Source organism: Carcharhinus amblyrhynchos, chromosome 14, assembly GCF_965287045.1.
Source record: "Carcharhinus amblyrhynchos chromosome 14, sCarAmb.v2.hapA, whole genome shotgun sequence".
NCBI classification, from domain to species: Eukaryota; Metazoa; Chordata; class Chondrichthyes; order Carcharhiniformes; family Carcharhinidae; genus Carcharhinus; species Carcharhinus amblyrhynchos.
Genome location: NC_137337.1, coordinates 23,271,135 through 23,299,066, shown reverse-complemented (window position 1 = coordinate 23,299,066; position 27,932 = coordinate 23,271,135). Strand labels below are relative to the sequence as shown.

The following is a 27,932-nucleotide window of genomic DNA, read 5'->3' as shown; positions in this document are numbered from 1 at the left end:
ATAGGGTTGTAAAGAGTCCTTTTAGAACATTGGCCTTTATAAATCAAAGTATTGAGCATAAGAGTTGGAATGTTATGGTGAGGTTGTACAAGACATTGGTGGGGCCAAATTTAGAGAATTGTGTGCAGTTTTGGTCACCTAATTACAAGAAGGATATTAATAAGGTTGAAAGAGTACAGAGAAGGTTTACAAGGATGTTGCCGCGACTTGAGAAACTGAGTTACAGAGAAAGGTTGAATAGGTTATGATTTTATTCCCTGGAGCATAGGGAAGCAGGCTTTTTCCACTGAGGTGAGAGGAGAAAAAACTAGAGGACGTGGGTTAGGATTGAAGGGAGTAAAGTTTAAAGGGAATATTAGTGGTAGGGAGTTCTTCACACAGAACGTGGTGGAAGTGTGGAATGAGCCGCCAGATGAAGTGATAAATGCGGGCTCACTTTTAACATTTAAGGAAAACTTGGACAGGTACATGGATGAGAGGGGTGTGGAGGGATATGGTCCAGGTGCAGGTCAGTGGGACTAGGCAGAAAAATGGTTCAGCACAGCCAAGAAGGGCCGAAGGGCCAAAGGGCCTGTTTCTGTGCTGTAGTGTTCTATGGAGTACTTCAGCTCCCGAGTTTCAAAGTTACTGAGCTGCTCTGAATAGTACAGGATTTATAATTTTACTACACCTTAGTAATAACAGTCAAGGCAGAATTTGTTTCTGTTGATCTTGCAGTGAATTTCTTCTCATTTACAATTTGCATCATTGTGTGATCATCTATTCCTTCTACTTTCCTGCTCCACACATTGTAAAAATATTCCAAGGAAAGCTTGTGGGAGAGATTCCTGGTCAGTCATCTGATGGAAAAAAAGTTGTAGCCTCTACCATCACAGTCCATAGCTCCAGATTAGAACATGCATGTAAAAGTGCATGTTGTCACAGCAACTTAGACTTCCTGAGTGATCTGTTACACACCATCATCACAAACACAGACAAGATCTTTGTTGCAAATCTTATTAAAAGAGGCATCTGGGACACTGAGTTTTGGTTAGGGAGGAGATAGACAATTATAATGCTGTATTTTGTAAATAAATCTAGTATTAAGTAAAAAGATTGGGGTCTGGTTTCCTACTTCACCAACTGGCTTCAGAATGAATTAACATTGGAACCAAGCACAATGGAAAGCTCTATTTGGAAAATGACTAAGCAAATATTTCCTTTAACTGACCAGTGCCTTCAAGCAGATATCATGGAATGCAAGGGGAATCAGTAAGTACTTGCACAAATGTCCTACTAACAAGTTGTAAAAAATGTATTCTTAAAATACTAAAATTGTAAATTACATCAAAGGAGACAATTTGATCACTGTGCTACCCTGTCATCTGATTATTGACATTATTCTGTAACATGCCTGTTTCCAATTTCTTATATCCTTTGCTGATACTCATTTTATAAATGATTATAGTCTCTATTTCAGAAGGCCTTTATTATAAAGTTGTCCGTGGAAGCAGGCATACTTGCAACATTTAAGAGGCATCTGGATGGGTAATTGAATAGGGAGGGAATAGAGGGATACAGACCAAGTAAGAGAAGTTTTTTTTAGTTTAGTTAAGGCATCATGATTGGCACGATGGGAGGGCAAAAGGGCCTTTTCCTGTACTTTTGTTTGTTCATTGTCTAACAACTTGTGTGAAAACATTTCTTCTAACTTCTTCCTCTAGTTTTCTGGAGATAATCTTGAGTTTTATGTGCCCCCTTGTTGATTTACCAAAAATGGAAACAATATTTTGTTTATCCTCAAAACACTTTCATCCACAGAACCTGTCAAGTACTGCTAAATTAGAAACTATTTATCTGTTTTTCAGATCTTCTGTTTAGACTATATTTGCTTCTCACTGCTTTTTATCTTAAAATGCAGTATTTCATAATTTTCTTCATTAAGCTACATCAGCTACTTATCTGCCCATTTCACTGATCTACGTAGATCCCCTATCTGCCGCCTTCCTCAATTTGCAATAATTTTATTTTATCAGCAAATTTTAATAAGCAGTTGGCTGCCAACCTCAAATCCATCTGAAAAACACCCGTTTACCCATCTACATTCCCCATGACATCTCACTACACATGCAGCTATATTTTCTTTCATGTCATATGTCTTAATATTTACAACAAGTCTCTTAAACGGCACCCTATCAAATACCATCTGAAATTTCATTTTTGCATGTTGTGGATTCCTGTTATCCATTCGCTGATTTATTTTTACGGAAATGAAGTAGTTAAGCAAAAGCTGCCCTTCACAGGTCCATGCTTACTGCTTGATTAATCCATGCCTTTCTAAGTTTTCACTGAATGAGTATATTCCAAAGTGGATCCTTTTGGCAAAATTCCCATTTGCAAAGACTTTTGTTGGTCATCAGTCTAGGTAAACACTTGCTGCTCTTGTGAGTAAGTAGTTAAGTACTGCATATTTTGCAGTCCACCAACACAATATATGTAGTACAGCCATTTGATTGCAAACCAATATATTGGAATTGATCTGAGCTTACATGGAGAGGATGGCCTTGATTTTTCCCGCCCTGGAATCTCCATAGGCCTTGAGCATGACCTTAGGCTTGGGTGGGCATGCTGGTAAAATTCCAGCTGATATCTCCATTTACATCAGTGTTTGTGATAGCAGTGCAACATCTGGGAAGAAAACTTTGTTAATAGCAGCTGACTCTTCATTGATATTGGCAACAGTCAATGAATGAAATAGATAGTATTACTCAGTATTTTCCATTGCTTACTGCTTTCAAAATTAGTACTTGTGCCATACTGCCGCCCAAAGTGTTAAAGTACGATACTTTAGATGTTAATTTTCAAGCTCTACAACTACTAAGAACCTATCAACTGTATGAAAATATGGATTTACTCAATGTACTTTTCCATTACTTGAATTAGCCTAATAGGAATTATGCAAACTAATTTCTCAGAACTGTGTTTTCATTTTGTTTTAAGGTACCTGAATCATGTACGTACTGCCACACCCCAGGATCTTGCTGGAGGCTACACCTCTTCGCTTGCATGCTATCGTGCTCTGCAAGATGCATTTAGTGGACTTTTCTGGCAGTCCAGCTAGCCTGATAGACAGAAGAAGGATTCAAAGGTAGCCATTGAATTGATGGCATGAGCTCCAACAACTTGATCTCTGTTAAAGAAAAACTATCAGCCACACCACAGCTGAATGGAAAATTGACACACAGCCAAAGAACTTGAACTTGGACAGCTGTTTGGAAACAGCAGCTGATAAAGTCAAAGATTAGCATTTTCTATTTACAAGGAGTGTGTCAAGATCCATTTACAGGAAGAAGGAGACACTGACTAAATACTGGTCACAGATGTGTATGTACCACTTAATATCTGATAACTGAAGGTTGAGGAAGCGCAAATATTTCTCAGCACAGCCAAAGATGATATTGATGGGGATCAGTAATGATTGCCTGTATTGCGTAAAGATAACAGCTCCTATGTTTGTCTAGTCAATTTGAAAAAGTCTTCATTTATTTTGAATAAAACTCATTTACAACTTTTAATTCCTGATTTTTCTTTCACCTTAACATAGATCGGAACTATATTGGGACTAAATATATGTGGAAGTCAAAAACTAACTTGTCTTATTGACTGATCTTAAAACGTTACTGCATTCATCACAAATACACCGGAGGTGAATACACATAAATGTTTAATAACACCTGCCTATACTTGTGCTGCAACTTGAGATATTGGTATTCATAATCTTTCTATATTATTCAATTCAAACTTTTTGAAATGTTATCCAGAAGAATTCAGCTGGCATAATTTTGTTTAGGTTTATCCTTTTTAGCATTTTTTATGTTGTTCACATACAGATTGTGATGGAATTGAGAAATTTAATATATCTTTATCTTTATAGGCACTGTGCACCTTTACGTTGATTACCCGTGCACATATCATGTCAAGTGTCAGCTGCTGCTGCTGCTTTCCCAACGATTTGTCAAAAACAAGTGTTGCAGACTTGCACATTCTGTGGTCCAGTTCCTGAGGGATGGCCTGAAGCTTTGTGCAGCTGCCGAATGGGGAAATGGGGAACAACTGCAAACTGTGACACATCTTTTTAAAAAAAAATCCTCTGTACAAACATGGCTCAGCCCCAGCCTTGAGTATCCCCTTTGACACCAATGTGACATTTTCCATTTCCTACCCCACCATCCTGTGGATTTGGAGTGACAATTGATCGTCGGGGCTGGATTTTTGCGCTCTTCAGAAAAATTACTCGGCAAGAATTCTGCCTGCCCTCATGACCCTGGCATCTGACCATATTTTACTTGGTGGGGGTGGATGGGATGGGGGAGTGGGGGATGCTTGGTTGCATATTTAAGATGCAATTCAAACAGGAATGTTGGCAGCTGCAGCTGGGAGGATGGGAAATCATGGGTTGTTGCAGCAATGATTTGATAGGATAGATACCTGAAGGCTGTTTCCACTCGTAAGCGAGACTCGAACCAGGGGACAAAGTTAGAAATAAGAGGTTGACCATTTAAGACAGATGAGAATTGTTTTCTCCCAAAAGCTATTCATCTCTAACAGCATTGTAGTTGTACCTTCACCATGTGGCCTTCAGTGGATATAGAAGGTGGCTCACCACTACCTTCTCAAGGGCATTTGGGGATGGGCAATGAACGTTGGCCTAACCAGCAAAACCAAAATCTTTTGAATGAATAAATAATAAAAAATTATCTTCCCCAGAAAATAGTGGAGTCATTGAATTTATTCATGAGTATTAAAACAGATTTTCTATTGACAGGAGAGTCAAGGGTTATGCAGGGCATAGTGCAGTTAAGACACAACCAGATCAGCCATGATCTAAATAAATGGTGGAGCAGGTTCAAAGGACTCAATGATTTACTTCTGATCCTAAGTCCTCTGTTCCTAGTTTTAAAAAAAACTATTGTACTTCGCAAGGCTGGAAGTAGACTAGGTGAAGCTGAGTGAGATGGTGGGTGATAGAGGCAGATGGAGAGTGGAGCTGCATCTGAAGGCAGTGAGGCAATGACAGGAGAAGCATCATCTGGTTCTGAGAGGTTGCAGAGGGATCATGTTGGCAGATAAGGGTGAGAAGAGACTTAAGGACTTATGTTCCAGAAGTCTGAACAGCCAGCAGGGAGAGAGGTGATACTGGTGGTCACTGGCTGACCTTCAGCAACAGCTGTTCAGTGCCAGAAAGGGAAGGCAGAAGCACTCATATGGATGCTGAGTGACTGCTGGACTACACAATGGCTAGCCATGTAAAGGCGGTGCAATGGCAGGCAACGAAGAGACAAAGCGTATATACAGGATGTATTTGTATATGTTTCCCAGAGAGACCTGTTGCTGTTCTTAATATTTGTAACCATTTCCTTGCAGCACATTAATGCATTAGGGTAATGGATGCCTGAGAGTAAGGTGAAGGATTGTGAAGTGTATTTATTGAGTAAAATGTGGAGGGGGTCCTCTTTATTGGATTAAGTTGGCCTCTTGTCTCATTACACGCACATATCCTGGGTGATAGTGATGGAGAATGGATCAGAAAACTAAGAGTTAATAGGACTATATGTTAGCGCCAGTCCTCTTCAGGATGATTTTCTTCATTGTGCTGTCCAGTAGCTTCCATGATGTTGATCCTAACATCAGAATCAGATGTGTGTGTGGGAAGCAGCACAATCTGTGATAATTCCAGGCAAAGACCAAGGACTTCAAGTATAAACTTAATGATTTTCTGTTTGCCAGTGACTGTCCATTAACTCCTGTTTCAGAGTTGGACATGCAACATAGCATAGATTTGTTCTTCAGTACATGCGACAACTTCAGCCTTACAATGGGCTGAAGTTGTCGCATGTACAACTCCTGGGTAACAACACTACTGACCAGCAAAGCCACATCCCCATGCCCCCCCTCCCCCTCCACACACACACACACACATTAATTAGGTGTTTTGATATCAACTTCGAGTCCTGGAAGAAGCTTGGCCCAAGATTGCTCTACCTGGCACAAACAAAAACTGCGACTTTGTTCAAAAACAAATGCAGAGCAGATGCATCGAGAAAATATCAGGACAGGAAATCCTGTGGTACAAAACTCAAATAATCTGCAAAAACTTAAGAGTGGAGATTAGCTTTCGTAGTCACCTAGGCACCCACCCAAACCCTACCAAACACCCCAAATGACAAATGCAATTATATCCATCTTGAGGGAGTGACAAGAGTAGGGCAGGAGAATAGCTTGTGGTATCACAGGAGGTGGCCACGTTGGGAGTAGGGATCAACTATGGCTATACAAAGTCACTTAGCGGGTTGGACTGAAGAGGAGACAATGGGTAATTAGCAGCCAAGTATACAGATCAATCTGCAACGAAGAGTCAGCTACTGGAGTTGGAAGGTTGCTGGCTTTACCTTAGTGAGGTGAAGTTAAGAGGAGTGGCAAAGACAGCTGCGCTAGAATAAGTTCAACAAAGTCAATGAAGGGTGCTGAGCCTACGATGCCCAACTGCTGCCCATGAGATATTAAAGAATTAATGGCTATTGTAGAGGGCAAGGCGAACTACTGGGCTTGCAAGAATGGTAGAGAAACAGCTCATGGGAGCAAACTGACAAAACAGGTTAACCACAGGCTCCAGCTTGCTGAGCCTGGCTGGGGTGCAGGTCTAGCTGAGTATGTGATAATGTTCTCTTTTGCGCTAACAAATGGTGTATCCTAAAGCTATTTTGCTTATGTTCTGATGGGTGGGGATTGTAAGTAGTAAATGCGTATTTTAATAGGATGTTCTTTCTTATGCAGCAATTCTTATAACCACTCATTTTTGATTGAATTGGGTGATGTGTGCTTAAGTCTAGACATTTTTGATTGAATCAGATGATGTGTGCTTAAGTCTTGTTTGAAATCACATCTACCTGATGGGATTGTAAACTGTATAAAAGGGGTCAGCCTTGTTGCTTCATGTGCTTTTTACTAACTGACTTCCAGCACTAAGTGGAGGTTAAGTAGTAAAGATTAGCCAGCCTACATATGTAGAACAAATAAAGAACTTTGATTCTGACAATGGTTGGTGTTTGCCCTTCTATCAAGGATGGATGAGTCTCGTGAAAAACAAACTTAACATCCAGGGGTTGGAACATAAGTGACCCAAGTGGCTGCAGAAGATTTTTTTCCCCATTAAGGGATACTGTACTGTAGGCTTCTATGTTTTTTGATAGGTGTGTGTAAATTTCATTTAAAATTGGCAAATGTAAATTCAAAATGGGCAGCCATTTCAGGCTACTGCCTGGAAGAGAAATTGTTCCTGGTGGCCTTGGGAAAAAGAAATAGCCAGCATAAGTAGCAACAATGAGAGGAGAGAACAGAACTATATCAAGTATTTATATATTAAATAGATAATTAAGTGACTGCAGATATCCTGGCTCTATTCATGGAAAGTGTCTTTAAAAAAAACTTCTTTTAAGTGTGGCACAAAAATATGAACCTTAATTGAGACAAATCTGAAATCTCAACCCAAAATAACAGTTGCTCACTATGATATCTGAAACATGACAGGAAGGAAGAGTGATGCTTAGACAAGCATCGGGTATGCATAAATATCACAATAGATGCAGTGGAATTAGAGAGATTCTGTGTTGTTTTCAGGAAATGGAGGAGAAAATTAATCTAATCTGTGCAGTTTTCATGACAGTGCTTGATACAGACCCTAGATACAAAAGCAGAATTATAAAAACAGTTCACTGTTTTACTCTCTATAGATGCTGCCAGAACTGCAGACCTTGCAAAAACAAAAATAAGTTCCATTACTAAAGCTCAGAAAACCAGATTTACAACTACATGATCCTGGCAGTGCCAATCTGTGCCAAGGGGCAGGCCCTAGTGGAGTCTCGGGGAGGATGGGGATCCACTTAGATGGGGTGGTGGCAGGGAGCGGATGGAGGAGGAAGGGATGTCATCATATTTCTTTAACTTCTCCAATGCTAAGCAACTATTTGATTAGTCTATCTGATGAAGAGTCATCCAGACTCAATTCATTAGCTCATTCTCTCTCCACAGTTGCTGTCAGACCTGCTGAGATTTTCCAGCATTTTCTGTTTTTGTTTCAGATCCCATCTTCCACAATAATTTGCTTTTAACTATTTGACTGGTTTTCATTGCCTTTGATACCAAAGAAATAGCATCAGTATCTTTACTGTCCTGTATCTGAGTAAACCAAATTGAAGTGGAAGGATCTTCTATCTCAACAGTGGAGTATTGCAAATAAGTTAAATGCACATAAGTGCTTAATGAACTAGCACTCCACTCTGAGCAATCTCAGGACATTTCACTTTGTGACAAAAAATGAACTGAATAAAAGTAATCATTGTAACTTGTTATATGAAGAACTTAAATGTAGTCTTTCAATAAAATACAAATTGCTTTATTATTCTTGTAAACTGAACCCCTAATCATGAGACACCAGAGCTGAAGAAAATATGTTTACGACAAATGCAATTTATTTTACTGCAGTTGGACTGAAGTCACCTATTCTCACGTCTACACAAACATTCTCTGCTGTGCAGAACATAGGCTATTTCAAATTCAAAAACTAAAATGATTAATGTACAATACATTTTAAAATATATACATTTGCAGTTCTAATGGTGTTGCTGAAGACAAGATTTCCCATTGGTCACTTATTAACATGATAGAATTCAATATCCGCAGTGGAAAATCTATCCTGGTGAGCAAAAAAAGTGAGCCCTTGAGAGGGCTTCATTACCCATTATAACAAATCACTGGCTGCTTATAGAAACAAATCATGACCAGGAGAATGGAGTCCAGGAAATGATGCAAACATTCTGAGATTCCTTTTACTGACTGGTAATTAAATTGCACTGTATTCGGTTTCTTAACTGCTAAAAATGATGTTGCTCATTTATCACAAGTCACTGTGGTCCTTCTGAGGCAGTAATCTCATCTGGCCGTAGACGTTTTGGAGCTGGTTCTTCAGTATTGTCTGGAAAGATGAAAGTGAGATTGTATATTAATAACAGAACTTCTGAAATGTAGCCAACTATAAAACTTACAAGAAAAAAAAGTTGATTTTTTTTAACCATTTGAAGCTTTGATCCTTATGAGTTTTCATATTCTGCCATTTTTCTGGGCTGCAAATGAACCCCCTTAAAATATCTAAATCTATTTTGCTGATGTTCAATCAATAACTGTTGACAAGCTCAATGTTGCACTAATAATGGGCAAAGTAAATGGTGCGGCCTTCAATTGAAATGACAATGTACGCGTGAGTAATCATTGTGTTAACTGGCATATGGAGTGATAGATGGCAGACAATCTTTCATGTTTTTCTGAGCAATAACTTCCTATGCTAAGTCGTCATCAGACGGATGCACTGTTTACTTGAATTGTAATGGTTAGTTTGAAGCAAGAGTAAGATATCCAATGTTTTGTGAATAAGAATACGGAACCTTGGTTCTTGAGGGATATTGCAACTCTGATAAAGAAAAAGAGAGAGATGTATGACATGTATACGCAACAGGGAAGAAATAAGATGCTTGAGGAGTATAAAAAGTGCAAGAAACTACTTAAGAAGGAAATCAGGAGGGCTAAAAGAAGACATGAGGTTGCTTTGGCAATCAAGGTGAAGGATAATCCTAAGAGCTTCTACAGGCATATTAAGAGCAAAAGGATAGTAAGGGATAAAATTGGTCCTCTTGAAGATCAGAGTGGTTGGCTTTGTATGGAACCAAAGTAAATGGGGGAGATATTAAATGGGTTTTTTGCATCCGTATTTACTAAGGAAACTGGCATGGAATCCATGGAAATAAGGCAAACAAGTAGGGAGGTCATGGAACCTATACAGAATAAAGGGGAGTAGGTGCTTGCTGTCTTGAGGCAAATCAGAGTAGATAAATCCCCAGGACTGGTTAGGGTACTCCCTCAGACCTTGAAGGAGACTAGTGTTGAAATTGAAGGGGCCCTAGCAAGCTTTTTAAAATGTTGGTATCCACGGGTGAGGTGCGGATAATTGGAGGAAAGCTCATGTTGTTCTGTTATTTAAAAATGGCTCTAAAAGTAATCAGGGAAATTATAGGCTGGTAAATTTGACGTCAGTAGTAGGTAAATTATTGGAAGGAGTGCTAAGAGATAGGATCTACAAATACGTGGATGGTCCCAACTGCAGGGAGTTGATGTGTAGACTTGAGAATAGATGACTTCAGCCCAACTTATTAGGGAGAGTCAACATGGCTTTGTGTGTGGTAGGTCATGCTTAACCAATTTATTAGAGTTTTTCGAGGAGGTTATTATGAAAGTGGCTGAAGGGAAGGCAGTGGATGTTGTCTACATGGACTTCAGTAAGGCCTTTGACAAGGTCAGCATGGGAGGTTAGTTAGGAAGGTTCAGTCGCTAGGTATACTTGGAGAGGTAGTAAATTAGTACTTTGGCCTTTATAAATCAAAGTATTGAGTATAAGATTTAGAATGTTATAGTGAGGTTGTATAAGACATTGGTGAGGCCGATTTAGAGTATTGTGTGCAGTTTTGGTCACTTAATTACAGGAAGGATATTAATAAGGTTGAAAGAGTGCAGTGAAGGTTTACAAGGATGTTGCCGGGACTTGAGAAACTGAGTTACAGACAAAGTTTGAATAGGTTAGGACTTTATTCCCTGGCACGTAGAAGAACGAGGGGAGATTCGATACGGGTGTATAAAATTACGATGGGTATAGATAGAGTGAATGCAAGCAGGCTTTTTCCACTGAGGCTAGGGGAGAAAAAAACTAGAGGACATGGGTTAAGGGTGAAGGGGGAAAGTTTAAAGGGAATATTGCCGGTGGGGGGGTGTGGTTCTTCACACAGACAGTGGTGGGAGTGTGGAATGAGCTGCCAGATGAAGTGGTAAATGCGGGCTCACTTTTAACATTTAAGAAAAACTTGGACAGGAAAATGGAGAGTGTGAAGGGATACAGTCCAAGTGCAGGTCAGTGGGACTAGGCAGAAAAATGGTTTGACAAAGCCAAGAAGGGCCAAAAGGCCTGTTTCTGTGCTGTACTGTTCTATGGTTTGATGGTCTCACAGCCTACAGAGAAACAGATCATTTGTAATGAAAGTGGCGGAACAGGGTGGGGTGAATAATCATTTGATTCAATGGAGATATTTTCCAAAAGCAAAACTTCACTTTTTCAAAACTAGATAGGGGTTCAATAAAGTCCACCACTTTTACTTACCTGTGACTGAAGTAACTTTCAACTGATGTTGCTAACTTATATCCAGTGATGAATGAAATCTTCTGTCTTTTTTGGTGACCTTTTATCAGTATGGTTGAGTATGATAGGTCACAAATCTGACCATTTTAGAATCTTAACCAATAAAAATACTGATAGGAGGCATAACTGAAATTCCTGAAAGTGCTAAATACTTTGTTATTCCTTTTTGCTAATGAATCGGTGATTGGGGAGGGGTTGGAGGAGTGGGGCAGTTTAAAAAGAGATGGAAATTCTCAGCCAGGTCTTCAAAGAGAACACTGAGAAGCTAAGTATTGACCAGGCTTAGAAGTAGCTTGTGGGGCTGTTGGCAGTAACGTTAGTTAAGTCAAGAGGACCCACTTCCGAGGTACTGGTGTTAAACCCCCTGGGTTACATACACTAACATATATTTAAATCTTGGGTAGTCAGGAAACACACATAAACAGATGTTGCAAGGTGGCTAGTATCATTCTACCTGAGACAATATCTAAATTGAGACCCTAAAATTATAAACAATATTTTCTTATACAGTGCTTTTCTGTTTATGGTACATTTAATATTTAAGCCACAACCCATTTTGCAGTGGTAAACAAAATCATACTGAATGCCAGAAGCTGTAAAGATGATGATGTGTCATTGTGAGAATAGCTACTGCGACTGAAGTACTGACCTCCTTCCGCCAAGTGACTCCTACACAGCACTTCAGCAGGGACCTTAAAACTTAAACACATCATTTCCTTGTTTGGGGCCACATTCCGAACCAAATGGATAGAACAACGTCCCTCTAAAGAAGTTCTTAGGAAATCCTCTGCTCTTTTCTGAATATCTTTGGCAGGTTCATCAGACTTAGAAAAACTATAGCAGTGGACTGTAGGTAAAGCGTCAACTGGGTTCTGGTCCTCCAGGAGTTGTCTGAAGACATCCAAGAACTCGATAGCCATACCAGGCAGGTTCATAACTATGTGAATGGAGGTTTTGTTCTCCTTTGATGAAAGCACATCAATTTGTTTTACTAAGTCATCTTTAACTGGACCCAAAATAAAATCCCTGCCATCCATATTGAATGTCTGTACTTTTTTGTCGACTTTGTTTAGCTTGCAGTTGTGGACTAGCCACTTAAAGGATTCTGGGTTCAGATCATTTGCCATGACTTTGCAGTTTTTCTTCGCCGCTGGAACAGCAAAAGGTCCAACACCAGCAAACACATCATACACTAGATCTCCAGCATTCAGGAGACCAACTATTCGGCCATGTTCTGTACTGAGCCGAGGATTCCAGTAGACTTTGGAAAAATCAAATTCATACGTTATACTGTTCTCCTTGACCTATCAAGACACAAATAATGGAATATTTATAGGTAAATAATGAAATGATTAAAATTATACAATTGAAATTAAACTGTAGAAATATCCTGCTGTACATGCTGGTTTACACCCAGGATAAAGCAGATCCAGGAAAAAGCAGCCTCCCCGATTGGCACCCCATCCAACACAAATCACAGTGGCAGCAGTCTGTACAATATACAAGATGCACTACAGCAACTTGCCAAGACTCCTTCAACAGCACCTTCCAAATCCACAACTTCCAGCACCTAGAAGGACAAGGGCAGTAGATGCATGGGAACACCACCACCTGCAAGTTTCCCTCTAAGCCACACAGCACACTGACTTGGATCTAGATTGCCATTCCTTCACTGTTACTGGGTCAAAATCCTGGAATTCCCTCCCTAACAGCACACTCAGTGTATGTACATCACATGGACTGCAGTGGTTCAAGGCGGTGGCTCACCATCACCACCTTCTCAAAGACAATTAGGGATGGGCAATAACTGCTGGCCTAGCCCTTTATGCCCACATCCTCAAAGAATGAATATTTTGAAAAATTCTCCCTCCATTCCACTGAGCTGACTGTTTGAAAATGTAATCACATTGCTTTTTTAATAAAAGACTCAATCACTGGCTTCCTTTTTAAAAAAAAATCAACTACTTCCTCTTTAAAAATCACCATTGTACAGAGTATTCTCCACAAGCTGAGTAACATTATTGTACAGAATATACCTACAGGCTCAGCAACATCAACATCCACATGCACACCTTTCCAGAGCTACTTTACAATTTTAAGCACTTTTAGGAACAGGAGGAAATGAACCTAAGACTGGAATACTGCTGTCTCAACTACCTTCCACCAAATGTTCTGTGTTTCAAAAATAAACCCATGTAGCAGACGAAGAATTAACTAGGTTTTACTTGCAAACACGGTCTAAAATTGGACTTTCAGATAAACATTTCCCCACAACTGCAAAGCAAACATTTAAGGGTCTACGGGGAAAGAGTGGGGATTGAGTGGCTCTTGCAGAAAGTTGGCACAGACATAAGCAGCAAAATGGTGTTCTTCCATGCTGCAGCCATTCTAAAGGTTACCTGTATTTCCCATGGGCTAGTCAGACAGATAGTTCTTTTCAGTTGTCCTTTTTAAATTCATAAGCACTTCCTAGTCCTCTTCCCCATATATTAAACTTTTAATGAGGGTTCATTCAAACAAACAATACTTTGAAGCCTAAACAATGCCCAAAACCAGGGCTTCAGTTTTCATTGTACAACCAAGGAATTGTTTCAGTTAAGTTGTCATCTCACCAGACATATGTATATATTTTATAGAATCCCTAATAGTGCAAAAAGAAGCAACTTGGCCCATCGAGTCTGCACTGACTTTGACAGAGGATCCTACCCAGGCACTTTCCGCAACCCCATGTTACCCCACTAGTACCCCTAATCTACACATCTTAAGAACATAAGGAATTGGAGCAGGAGTAGGCCATCTAGCCCTTCGAGCCTGCCCTGCCATTCAATAAGATCATGGCTGATCTGTCATGTCTCAGTTCCACCTTCCTGCCCTCTCCCCATAACCCTTAATCCCCTTGCCTATCAAAAACCTATCAACCCATGTCTTAAATATATTTAGCGAGGCAGCCTCCACCACTTCAACGGGCAGAGAATTCCAGAGATTCACCACCCTTTGAGTGAAGAAGTTCCTCCTCAACTCCGTTCTAAACCGCCCCCCCCCCTTTATCTTGAGGCTATGCCCTCTAGTCCTACTGTCCTTTCTGAGCGGGAAGAGCCTCTCCACCTCTATCCTATCCATCCCGTTCATCATCTTATATGTCTCAATCTTAGGACACTAAGGAGCAATTTAGCATGGCCAATCCACCTCACCAGCATATCTTTTCATTGTGGGAGGAAACTAGAGCACCCGGAGGAAAGCCATACAGAAATGGGGAGAATGTGCAACTCCACACAGACAGTGACCCAAAGTCGGAATTGAATCTGGGACCCTGGCGCTGTGAAGCTGCAGTGCTAACCACTCTGCCACCCATCTCCTTTGTGCAAAATGCAGAACATTATTTTTTCCTGGAATGGGGAAATTAGGTATGTGATGAATAATATTATTTGAAGAGCAAGAAGGTCACATTCTCCTTCTCTCACCATTCCCCAATACCCCCAATCAACATAATTTATTTCCACCATATAATTGTTTTGGATCCTAAAAAGATATTTGCATTTTTTGAAAGATAATTATGTATTTCATTGCAGTCTGATACCCAAAGGCAGAAGAAAGATATTATTACCAAAACTGTTTATGATTCTGTTTGAATTGCTGATACCACCACATGTTAAAGTACTTACATTCCTCCAAAAAAAACTAACTCTGGACTCCTTAAGTGTGTATGTTTAGAATGGTTGCATTCTTTTAAACTATGATCACTACATGGTGGGCATTTCTTAATCCTTGGTGGTTAATTTGAGAGTTCAAAAATTACCTACTGGATGTAATTTTTAAAAAATGGAACAGTTTTAAGAAAATTTAATTGAGGATCATGGAAAATTGTTGTAAACTTGAAATTCTTACCTTTGCGATCATACTGTCTTCCCCAGCTAGTACTTCCATCTGAAAATTACGGTAAGTGTTGTCAATAATATTGGTTTTATTAACCACTAAAGTTACTCCAGGATTCTTATCCATTATAACTTGGCCTAGGAAACAAAATGAGTGACAATTTCTTTAAGACTACATGAATACAGAAAAAGCGCATGGTATTTGTTTCATAAGAACATAAGAACATAAGAAATAGGAGCAGGAGTAGGCCATCTAGCCCTTCGAGCCTGCCCCGCCATTCAATAAGATCATGGCTGATCTGTTGTGGCTCAGTTCCACTTTCCCGCCCTCTCCCCATAACCCTTAATCCCCTCTCTTATCAAGAACCCATCAACCCGCTTCTTAAAAATATTTAGCGAGGCAGCCTCCACCACTTCAACGGGCAGAGAATTCCAGAGATTCACCACCCTTTGAGTGAAGAAGTTCCTCCTCAACTCCGTTCTAAACCGCCTCCCCTTTATCTTGAGGCTGTGCCCCCTAGTCCTACTGTCTTTTTTGAGCGGGAAGAGTCTCTCCACCTCTATCCTATCCATCCCGTTTCTGCTTCTAAAGTAGAAACTCTGTTACTTATAAATTTAAACTTCAAATCTTAATTAACAGCAATAATTTGAAATTATGTCCAAATGTTTGCAACAAATTAATATTTACATGCCACATGGGATGATTACTGCACTGAAAGAGGCCGTTTGGTCTGTCAAACTTGTGCTGGCTCTAAGAACAATGGAGGAAGGCCTACTTCCTTGTGCTTCCCCATGTCTCTTCAATTTTTTCCCTTTAGCTGCTTGTCCCTTTTGAAAGGCAATATTCAGTCTGCCTCCACCATACACTCAAGCAGGAAATTCCAGATCTTCCAGTCCAGGCCTCCCATGATTTTGAGCACCACCATCAAATCTCTTCTCAAACTTATCTTTAAGGAGAACAACCACAGCTTCTCCAACCTATTACATAATCTGATACAAAACATAATAAATGGCACGATTCCATTTCTATACATCAGTCTAAAAGCTGGTATTATGAGTCCATTATCATCAGCTTTATCAAAAATAAGCATAATATTTCATTCCCTGAAACAAAGATGAATTATTTTAGAAGAAACGATATTCAGACCTTACCGATCAAATACTTATAAGGAAGCTGATGGTCTCGAAGGTTCATGTGAACAATATGGCCAACTCTGCTAAATCCAGAAGTTACATCCTGTCCTTCAGGCAAAACTGCCTTTAGAATCTCTTCAGATTTGAAATGCTCATAAGTCATTGCTAAACTGTGCATATGAATCTGAAGATCAACATTATATTCCTTTAGAACAGCCTTCTCGGGGGCCTCAAAAGATTCTGAGCACGATATTTTGCACGGGTCCAATAAAACAAGTCTATACATTTCATCTTCAGAGTCTTCAATCACACGCTTTAGTCCGGGTCTTTTCAGTGTTGAGTTTTTCAAAACTTTCATGACTTTGTTTATGACATCTTTTTTCACCTTGAGAGCTGGAAGACTCACATGCTTTCTAAATAAGTCTCTGTTAAGTTCAGTAATACCACGTACAGTCGTGGGAGGTGTGTAGAGATTGGTGTCCTCTTCAGAGTTTTGTGCTGACATTATGGCCAGTTCAGTGATGACACCTCTGGAAATGCACTGGCTGGACAAATACTGAGGCTGTATTTGAGTAATCTGAAGATGTTGCTTAGTTGTCAATTTTTTAGCCAATGCATTTAATACAGTGTTGGTCCAAGACTTGGTAAAGAAAAGAAGAATTCTAAGATGAAAATAAAATTGAACACCAAATAGTTATTAAGGCAATTATGATCCACTGGCTTCAGTAAGAAGTTGCTCTGATCATCTATCATCAAATCAATGACTAGGTTTAATTGAGCATTTGTATTTAGTATGGCCAAGCTAAACTCAAAGACATATACTGATAACAATTACTGATAACAATGATAAATTCTAATATTTATGAAACTAAAAGAGAAAGAAAGCCTAAGAATGCATTTAGTGTTTCAAGATTCTATTGACGTCTGAAAATGCTTCATCAGGGAGTCAGGTGGCATGGTGGTATTGTCACTATACTAGTAATCTACAGATCATGGTAATGCTCTGGGAAACAGGGTTCAAAGCCTGTCACAGCAGATGGTGAAATTTGAGTTCAATAAAAGAAATCTGGAACGAAAACTCTTAAAGATGACGATGAAACTATTTTCAATTGTGGCAAAAACCCATCTGGTTCACTCATGTCCTTTAGGGAAATCTGCCATCCTTACCTGATCTGGACTACGTGTGACTCCAGAGCCACAGCAACGTGATTGACTCTTAAATGCCCTCAAGGATTGGCAATAAATGCTGGACCAGCTAGTGACACCCACATTCCATGAATGATTAAAAATAACTGGTGTCATTGTGGAAACCCATATGGGTCACTTTGCCTTCTTGTGGGCTATGTGAAAACATTCCTTGTTCCAGTGTCACTCTGGTGCCCTTTCCCTACCTCCTTTTCCAGTACATTGATGATTGTGTTGGCATGACTACCTGCTTTTGCCCCTAAATAGAATTTTTCATCAACTTTGTTTCCAATTTCCCTGCCTCATCTTCAAATGGTCCATCTCTGACTCTTTCCTTCCCATCCCCAACTTCTCCAGCTCCGTTTCTAAGGACAGTCAACCAGAACCTACCATAAGCCTATTTATTTTCACAGCCGCCTTGAGTACTACTAAATTTTTGGCTAACTGTGTCTTGTAAGTTAATATATGGAGAACTGCATTCACCTTACAGGGTGAACATAGTTATTTTAATGACAGATGAACGGTAACATATGAAGTACAAAACTCTAAAATATGGAAAACATAATGGTTTTGAAAATTATATAGATCAAATCCAATCTATTCCATACTCTCAGATCCTCTGTCTCTGTCATATCTGTTCTAATTATGATGTGGAGAAGCCAGCATTGGACTGGGTTGGACACAGTAAGAAGTCTCACAACACCAAGTTAAAGTCCAACAGGTTTAATTGGTTTCGTGAGCTTTTGGAGCATTCCAAAAGCTCATGATACCAAATGAACCTGTTGGACTTTAACCTGGTGTTGTGAGACTTCTTACTATTCTAACTATCCCATCCTCCACACCACTGCTTCAATATGACTTAACTAAAAGAAAGATACGGCTGGAGATCTGAAATAAAAACAGAACATGCTGGAATAACTCAGCAATTCTAGCAGCATTTTTGGACAAAGAAACAGAGTTAATACTTGGAGCCCAATATGACACTTCTCCAAAACTGGAGAGAGATAAGAAAGTGATAGGTTTTATCAACAGAGTGGTGGGGAGGCAGGTGGAACAAAAGAGGCCAGGGATACGTTAAAAGGGAGGGGAGATTAAATTACAACAATGTCATTGAACCAAAGACAACGAGAGTGGTAAAAACTGCATTAAAGAAACAAAGCATTGGTCCAGAGTAGGCGTGAACAGCAGAACATAGTTCAGCTCTGTCTTAAAGTAAAAACATGAGAATAAGATATAAACTGGCACTTGGGCAAAAATAGTTCAAAATGGAGGACAGAGTTCATGGTCTTAAGTTGTTGAACTCAATGTTGAGTGCAGAATGCTGTGAAGTGCCCAATGGGAAAATGATGTCCTGTTCCCCCAGCTTGCATTGAGCTTCACTGGAATACTGTAGCACGTCCAAGACAAAAATGAGAGCAACATGGTGAACTGAGCAGGGGACAGGAAGGTTGGGGTTACGCATACGGACTGAACAGAGGTGTTCTGAAAATCAGTCACATAACCAGCGTTTGATGTCCCCATTTTAGAGGGAACCATAATGAGCAGAAAATACAGTGAACTGAATTGAAGGAAATACAAGTAAATTATCCCATTAACTTGGAAGGAGTGTTTGGGGCCTTTGACAGTGAAGAGAGTGGAGGTAACGAGTGGTTAGTTTATTTTTTGGCCAGCTCAGATACAAGGGACTGAATGGCCTCTCTCTGCACTGTAACCTTTCTATGGTTCTGGATCTGTTTGAAATCTATCCCATTTAGCATGGTAGTTAAGCTACACAACATGATGGAGGTTCTCCTCCAAAGTGAACAAGGGACTTTGTTCTCCACAAGGATTGTGCGATGAGCACTCCACTCGATACTGTTATGGATAGATGCGTCTGTGGCAGGCAGGCAGGCAGGCAGGCAGGCGAGGATAAGATCAAGTATGTCTTTCCCTCTTGTTTCCCCTCACCTGCTGCCAAAGTCCCAGTCTAGCAACTATGTCCTTTAGGAATGCAGTGATATTAGAGCTGTTAATCCAGTGATACTAAACATTATCCAACAATATTAATCTTGTGGTAGAATAGTGCTTGTGTTAATCCAACAATGGAATAATGCTGCGTTAATCCAGTGATACTAAATGAGCTGGTATTAAGAACTGATGTTAATCCACAAATACTAAAAGTGCTGTCAATCCAGTGATACTAAGTATAAACGCTGATTAATCCAGTATTAAATTTCTGCCTTCACAGTTCCCAGAGCACCCCCTCTCCTTATTTTCCACTCCACATTCACTGAATCATCCTCTGTCATTTTAACCACTTCCAGTATGATGTTGCTACCAAAAACCCCTCCCCTTTCAGAGGGAGACAATTCCACCTGCAACATTCTGGTCTGGTCTTCTAACACCTCTTTTTCCCAACAGCACTTTCCCGCCACAAGTCCAGGAGACCCAAGACCTGTTCTTTCATCTTCTTCCTTCCCACCATGCAGGGTCCCAAACGGTGCTCCTAGATGAAATAGTGATTTACTTGCTCTTTTTCCAATTTATTGTGGGTGACAATGTGGTCTTCTCTACAGTAGGGAGACAAATTGGAAATGATCACTTAGCCCGTATGACCCCGAGATTCCTTTTGATTGCCATTTCAATTCTTCATTCCATTTCCCTTTTAGTTGTTGGCTTCATACTCTTCCAATAAAGTTCAATGGAAAGTTAAGGAATAGGATCTCAACTTTGCGACCTTCCATTGAGTTCAGCAATTTCAGATCATAGCCACTGCTCTTTTTCCAAGGCAGCAGTTGCTGGTAATAGTTTTGCTATTGTCACTTACAGCTGTTATAAACTCATCCCAATACCACCTGCTTTTTCATTTAATTGCTCTTGCATTTTATCCTACCAGACCTTCACTTTTATTTTTCTTTCCCTCTCCCTTTCACTGCCTCTATACATACTTGAAAATTGCTGTCTCTGACATTTTTCAGTTCTGTCATCCACCTACATAGAAACTAGGGACAGGAATAAGCCATTTGGCCATTGAATCTGCTCCGCCATTCAATGTGATCATGGCTGATTCGTTCAATGAGATCTCCACTCACTCCAGGGAACATAGGCCCAGCCACCTCAGTCTCACCTCTTATGACAATCCTGCCATCCCAGGAATCAGTCTGGTGAACCTTCGCTGTATTCCCTCTGTGACAAGTATGTCTGAAACATTAATTCTGTTTTTCTGCCACAAATGATGGCTGATCTGCTGAGCATTTCCAGTTTCTTTGTTTTAATCTTGATTAAGTAATTAATGAAGGTAGCCAGGATTTGACCTGAAGCAGCTTGATTCACTAATACACAATTTGGCATTTCAGATCACTGATCCAAAATGCCCAATTCGACTCTACATTTCCAAGTCAGTGAACATTTCTATTCTGGACCACCCCATAAACTATATAATCCAGATAAAGTTAGTTGAGATTTAAATACTAAGAATCTGATAGATAAAATTTAAGTCATGGATTTTCTCCAACACTTGGCAATGATCCAGAAAATCAGCAAAAAAAATCCTTCATACAAATTACCTTTTTTGTAAGACTCAGAGAGGCATGAGGGTAAAAAGGACGCCATTCAAATTTTAAAAAAATGTTTTCATTTGAACTTACCTATAATGCATATATCTCTTGAATACTGACAAATCTCCTCAGATCCAGCTATAACACCTTGTTTGATCTATTGACATAACTATTTTCAAAATCAAAATCTTTTGCCTTTTTCATGCTGTAGTTTTGTGCTTCACCTTGAATAACTTTCCAATGCCATTTGAGTAACTAAGCTAGCCACTTATGTATTCAGAAGATACAGTATTTAGAGAATACAGCACCCAATACACCAGCTTACAGGCAATATTAGCCGAACATTTATTGGCAAATATTTGTGCTTACCAAGGTGAAAAATTGTGGCATTCAAATTTGAACACTTTACCAAATGAGGCACTCAGTGGCAGTATCAGATACTTCAAGGTCAGATATAGCACAGCCAAACTTCCCTCTACTCTAATCATGTAGCCTAGTCCTAAAGAAAAGCTTTAATCTAATAAATCAATTTCCCATTCCAGTTATCCTTCCGGGTTTTCTGCAAGTGTTTGCTAGTTTGACACCAAATCAGGCATGGCTTTATGCTATGGGCTCCCATCTATATTTTGGAATCCACTACCAATCCTGGGAAGAGACATCACCACAGGATCGACAGGTAATGGAGAAAGCCCTCAGCACAACACATGCCAGCCACCTCCCCGAAGTACCCTAAAGACAGCATTCTTTGCCCCTACTGATGGTGGGCACTGGATAGTCTGAGCAGCCTGTTTAATTGCTGTTACCACTGGAACGATGTACGACAATCATTTTCTTTCCTCTGGGCAACCCACTCTTACAACACTAGACCACTGGCTCAGGCCTCAGAGGGTTCCCCTGCCCTGTTGCTAGGGGTCCCATTCCCCCTACCCTGTAGCTAAGGGGTCCCATCCCTCCCTGCCCTGTAGCTAGGGGGTCCCAACCTCCCCATGCCTTGCTGCCAGGGGGTCCAACTTGCCTCTCCTGCCTTGTTGCTAGGCAGTCTCATCTCCCTTTTGCTATGGGATCCCATTACCCCTTCCCTGTTGCTAATGGATCCCATCACCCCCACCCTGTTGTTAGGGGTTTCCATCCCCCTTGCTCTGTTGCTATGGGGTCCCAATCCCCTGCCCTGTTGCTAGGGGGTCCCATCCCCCCCTGCCCTGTTGCTAGGGGGTCCCATACCCTGGCCCTGTTGCTAGGGGGCCCCATATTCCCCTGCCCTGTTGCTGAGGGTCCCATCCCCTCCTCCCCTGTTGCTAGGGGTCCCAATCATCCCTGCCTTGTTGCTAAGGAGTCCAACATCCCCTCCTGGTTGCTAGGGGGTCCAATACCCCCTGGCTGGTTGCTGGGGGGTCCCATCACCCCTGCCCTGTTGCTAAGGGGTCGAACACCCCCTGCCTGGTTGCTAGGGGATCCAACACCCCCTGCCTGGTTGCTAGGGGATCCAATATCCCCTGCCTGGTTGCTAGGGGGTCCTACTCCCCTCCCCTGTTGCTAGTGGATCCGTTCCCCCGCCCCTGTTGCTAGGCGATCGCACCACTGCCCGCACAACCCGCTCACCTCATGCCGACCTCCCCAGCAAGAACGCAGCTCTGAATCGTCATCAAAAGGCGCGTGGCTCCGCGACGTCATTAGAACCTGCTGTGCCGTTCGTTGGTCACGTGTCGGTGGGGTGGAGCCGCTCGAGCGCAGGAGCGAGCTGCAGCGACAATGATGAGGAGTGAGAGTGAGATTGAGAGCGAACTGAGCGAGGAGTCAGCCTTGATCCCCAGAGATGTGAGTCCGTTTAACATGACAGCGACAGGGATTTATTGTTGTACTGTTGTCAGTGGAAAGGCCCTGCTGCCCTCTCAGCGCCCCCCTCCTACCTGTGGACAGGTAGGTTGGGTAAGGATGGCTGCTGATGGGATGAACCTGTTGGTCCTCAGTGAATGGGAATTCAGTCTGCTTCTCAAATTGTACTGAAGATGGGCCTTTTTATATGAAGGGGGTGAAAGAGCTGGAATGGGGTGAGAATTGATGTGGGATGGGGAGTAGGGTGTCTTGGGGGGGGGGGGGGGTGCTGCATTGTGCATGACAGATGTGCTGGGTTGGAAGAAGTTTCTGCAACCAAAATGCAAGGGCAACTAGTACCTGAGCACTTGAACAAGTCACTGCTGATCAAAAAGAGCCAGCATGAATTTATAAAGGAATAAATCTGATTAGTTGCATTTTTTTTGAATGTCCTTAATCTGGTGGCATAATGTGGAGATAATGGTGTTGGAACTGGGGTAAGCATAGCAAGAACACAACAACCTGGTGTTGTGAGACTTCTTACTTAATCTGGTACACAGGGACGTGTCCAAGTGAATTCCAAAAGGTAGTTCATAAAACTTCACACAGATTATTAGCAAAACTTGAGTGCCTGGAATTGAAGTTGAGTTACTAACTTTGGAAAAGCATTCTTCTGATCACATGAAGCCAAGCCACGTTTCATTTGAGTTCAACAGTTGGGCCTTTTGTCATTGTGAATCTTTATACTAACAACTGTCATTGGAAGGTTAGGAGGCTGTGAAGGGAAGGTAGGGGGAGGAATAGTTGCAGAGGTTGGAGGAACTTTAATTCCACCAGTATAACTGATAGGATTCAATGAAATTGCACTGATTACATAGTACTGGTAACATTTGGATTCCCCTCATAACCTGTGGCAAAGCAATGGTTTATTGCTATATTAACTAAGCCAGAATCTCCTGTATTTGCACTGTGTAGTCAGGCTTCCTGGTGCCATTTTTATTAATATGCCTGATCTTCCCATTTCCTTGGATTTTGTGGCCTTGGGTTGTGTGAATGTGATGGCTTTGAACTAGCAGGTGATCAGCACTTGGACTTTGCATAAAAACTCTTCAGCACAGACTTGCATGGACCAAAGCAAGTGGTGTTGAACTGACTTTGGGACAAATGTTTCAAAACCTGGGCTCAGATTCAAAGGCCTTTCATAGAATAAGATATTGCAACACAGGAGGCAGTTCAGCTCCAGTTTTACTACCCTGTTCTATAACCCAATTTTTCTTTTTAAGTTCATCCTTTTCAAATGTGTGCCCTATCTACTTTATACTAATGATCTAGTTTCTGCATCATCAGCTACTTGTGGTAAAGTAACTTGTGATTGATCACATGATGAAAATGCCTGTCTGCTTCCTCCTTGGTTATTTCAGTGTGCAATCCAAGTCCCTGCCCCTCTCCTTTCCTGATTATCAAGTAGTGGAAACAATCGCACTGTTTTACAAATAGTGAGATCCCCAGATTTCTCTCAGTGCCATTCCTGTTAATTGCAGAGTCAAGAGTAGCGTAGAAAACGCTGGACATCAATTATGTAAATGAATAGAATTGTGAAACTTGGATTTCAATGTGGGGAAGAATGAGACCATTTACTTTTGAACCAAGAAAAACAAATCTGTATATTTCCCTAATCGTGTGATATTGGGAACATTGGAACGTTTTGTGGAAAAATGGTCTAGAAAAATGTATATTATAACACAATGGTATTGGGGCTTGGGTTATTGGGTACAGAGGCTTATTTCTTTTTCCTTGCCACTCTTAAATATAATGTGTACTCTCTGTCCCAATTGTCTTCTCATCATGTATCTACAACTGGGTTTAGCATCAATCTAGTTACATCTGGATTGGCATGATAGAAATTGCATCAAGCTTTGTGCCAATCAATCACTAAAAGCAAGTAGCTAGGAAAATAAGGATTGAAAGACATAGGTAAAATGTTAGTTTGACAACCCATTTTTAACTTTTTTCTCTAGTTTGTACTAAATATTTACATTTTTCTTTATCCTGGAATGTGTAAAGATACCAATATGCAAAACTTGAATCCTACAGATTTATTTCAGACATAGAATCCCTACAGCGAAAAAGGAGACCATTCAGTCCATCAAGTCTGCATCTACAACAATCCCACCCAGACCCTATTCCCGTAACCCTACTAATCCCCCTGACACTAGGGTCAATTTAACATAGCCAGTCAACCTAACCCACACATCTTTGAACTGTGGGAGGAAACTCACGCAGACGTGGGGAGAATGTGCAAACTGCACACAGTGACGTGGGGCTAGAATTGAACCTGGGTCCCTGGCACTGAGGTAGTAGTGCTAACCATTGTGCCACCATGCCACCCAGAGAGCAGTATTGATCTGTTATTGGCATAATAGATGAGGAAGATCTTGACTTTGGGAGAGCTGGGATTGCAGCTCTAAAATTTGTTGAGCTCCCAAATTGGAAGAATCTGTTTATAACTTGATAGGTAGCTGCGTTTGGTGTCAGTGCTAACATGCCGTAAACAGAGTACCCCTATTAAATAGGTACACTGGTGTGAATTCCATTTTTAGGTAGGACAGGAGACTGTATTGAAACATGACGACAATTGGGAATCATCATTGGAATTGGTGCCTTTAAAATGATTAAATAGTCTTTGTTTATGGGGGTGTAATGTACTATATTTATTCAAATAATGATGCAATACAACTTTTTTTTTCTTTCCACATAGTTGATTAGAATTTATTTTGTAGTTTTTTTCCCTCTTCTATCCAAAGCTGTTCATTTCTGACAATTTGGCTTCAGACAGGATCAAAACAAAATCTGGCCATGTTTCAGAAAACAAATGTACGATAAACTTAGTATTTCTACACCATAAGCTAATGTTGTATGGAAAGGATGATGAGGATGGACCATTAAGCCTTAGACAGTGTGACATTTGCAGCATTCATTCATCCTTGAATCTAAATAATTCTTAATTGACTAATCCTGTCCTCATAACCAACAATCCAAGTCTTTTCTTTACATTTGATATTAAGTGTACTGATACAAATACAAAATACTGTGAATGTTGGAAATCTGATATAAAAAGCAATATGAGACAGCATCTGTGAAGTGATGAACAAGAATCTTTTATTAATGACCTGTAACGTTAACTCTGTTTCCTGCTCCCTAGATACTGGCAGACCTGCTGTGTATTTCTGGTATTCTGTTTTTAGTCCTGATGGGCTGCTCTTGTTAATTGTTCAACCAATAAAGAAAATGCTTTTCTCACTGTTACTTTTCCAACACTGTCTATTTTTGACACCTCTGGAGATCAACTGTTAATTTTCATAGTCTAGTGAAAAGGATGTTGAAGTCCCAGTTTCTCTAACCAGCCTGCCTGTGTGTGTATTCAAACTGCAATCTAGTCTTTTCCGCTTTGCTTTTCTAAATCAAACGTCAGAATCCTGCATGCTTTAGTTTACATATTTATCAAGATGTCTCGTTTTTAACATGGGAATGAGAGTAAGACGTTCAGCCCTTTGAGCCTACTGTCCCATTCATTGAGATCGTGACTTGGCTCCAGATCCTTTAATCTCCTTGGCTGACAAAAAAGGGATTGATCTTAGAAATATATAAAAAGGAAGAGGCTGGCTAGGGTGAACGTTGGTCCTTTAGAGGATGAGAAAGGGGAGCTAGTGGTAGGGGATGGGGATATGGCTAAGGTCTTGAATAACTTTTTTGTTTCTGTCTTCACGGAGGAGGACGTGAATAATTTGCCGGGTGTTAGCGATGGAAAGGTGGTAGGAATGGAGGGTCTTAATGACATTACTGTTACTAGCGAGGTGGTGCTCGACAGACTGGAGGGGGCTGATTGTGGACAAGTCCCCAGGACCGGATGGAATGCATCCGAGGGTTCTGAAAGAAATGGCGGAGGTTATAGTGGATGCCTTGGTGGTTATTTTCCAGACGTCGCTGGATTCCGGGGAAGTGCCGGAAGATTGGAAAACGGCTAATGTTACGCCGTTGTTTAAGAAGGGTGCCAGGCAAAAGGCGGGGAATTATAGGCTGGTTAATTTAACGTCTGTGGTAGGTAAAATGTTAGAATCCGTCATTAAGGAGGAAATTGCGAGGCATCTTGAAGGGAATTGCTTGATAGGGCGGACGCAACACGGTTTCATTAAAGGGAAGTCGTGTCTGATAAATTTACTGGAGTTCTATGAGGATGTGTCTAGGGCAGTGGATAGAGGAGAGCCGGTGGATGTGGTCTTTCTGGATTTTCAGAAGGCGTTTGACAAGGTACCTCACAAGAGGTTATTGCAGAAGGTCAGGGGACATGGAGTTGGGGGTAGGGTGTTAGCGTGGATAGAGGATTGGTTGTCAAATAGGAGGCAGAGAGTGGGGGTCAATGGGTGCTATTCGGATTGGCGGTTGGTGACTAGTGGGGTGCCCCAGGGGTCGGTGCTGGGGCCTCAGCTATTTACCATTTATATAGATGATCTGGAGGAGGGAACCGAGTGCAGGGTGTCGAAATTTGCTGATGACACCAAGATTGGGGGAAAGGCAAATTGTGCAGAGGGTGTGGAGAGTCTGCAGAAGGATCTAGATAGGCTGGGCGAATGGGCCAGGAAATGGCAAATGGAATTTAGTGTTGGCAAGTGTGAGGTGGTCCACTTTGGTAGGAAGAATGGTAGGAAGGACTATTACTTACGTGGCGAAAAACTGCAGCAGGCGACGGTGCAGAGGGACCTCGGGGTCCTTGTGCATGAGTCGCAAAAACCCAGCTTGCAGGTGCAGCAGGTGGTCAGGAAGGCGAATGGGATGCTGGCCTTCATAGCGAGGGGGATTGAATATAAAAGTAGGGAGGTCTTGCTGCAGCTGTATAGGGCATTGGTGAGGCCGCAGCTGGAGTACTGTGTGCAGTTTTGGGCGCCGCACCTGCGCAAGGATATTTTGGCCCTGGAGGGAGTGCAGAGGAGGTTTACTAGGCTGATACCGGAGTTGAGGGGGTTGAGCTATGAGGAGAGGCTGAATAAACTAGGCTTGTACTCGTTAGAGTTTAGAAGAATGAGGGGAGATCTCATTGAGACGTATAAGATGATGAATGGG

The 27,932-nt window shown here is 41.1% G+C and overlaps 3 protein-coding genes across 5 annotated transcripts in view; 2 read left to right on the top strand and 1 right to left on the bottom strand.

The window, feature by feature from the left end:
• Window positions 1–3,762, top strand: part of mnat1 (MNAT1 component of CDK activating kinase) — a 114,314-nt gene extending 110,552 nt beyond the window's left edge. Inside the window, exon 8 of the mRNA XM_080201962.1 lies at window positions 2,980–3,762. Coding sequence (XP_080058088.1) covers window positions 2,980–3,100 — 121 coding nt within the window. The 3' untranslated portion in view covers window positions 3,101–3,762. The remainder of the gene's footprint in view (window positions 1–2,979) is intronic.
• Window positions 3,763–8,415: 4,653 nt separating this feature from the next.
• Window positions 8,416–22,653, bottom strand: trmt5 (tRNA methyltransferase 5). Its single transcript, XM_080201961.1, has 5 exons — window positions 22,602–22,653; window positions 16,300–16,943; window positions 15,161–15,285; window positions 11,925–12,579; window positions 8,416–9,010 (listed from the first exon to the last, which is right to left on the bottom strand). Exons 1-5 carry the CDS (start codon window positions 22,643–22,645, stop codon window positions 8,940–8,942), a joined length of 1,539 nt encoding a protein of 512 aa, XP_080058087.1. The 5' UTR covers window positions 22,646–22,653; the 3' UTR covers window positions 8,416–8,939.
• Window positions 22,654–22,703: 50 nt separating this feature from the next.
• The window catches only part of slc38a6 (solute carrier family 38 member 6), a 40,369-nt gene continuing 35,140 nt past the window's right edge, over window positions 22,704–27,932 (top strand). For 2 of the 3 annotated variants that reach the window (XM_080202407.1, XM_080202406.1), the window contains exon 1: window positions 22,704–22,817. In XM_080202407.1, the coding sequence (XP_080058533.1) occupies window positions 22,752–22,817 (66 nt within the window). In that variant the 5' untranslated portion in view covers window positions 22,704–22,751. The remainder of the gene's footprint in view (window positions 22,818–27,932) is intronic. The other variant, XM_080202408.1, reaches the window with a different exon arrangement.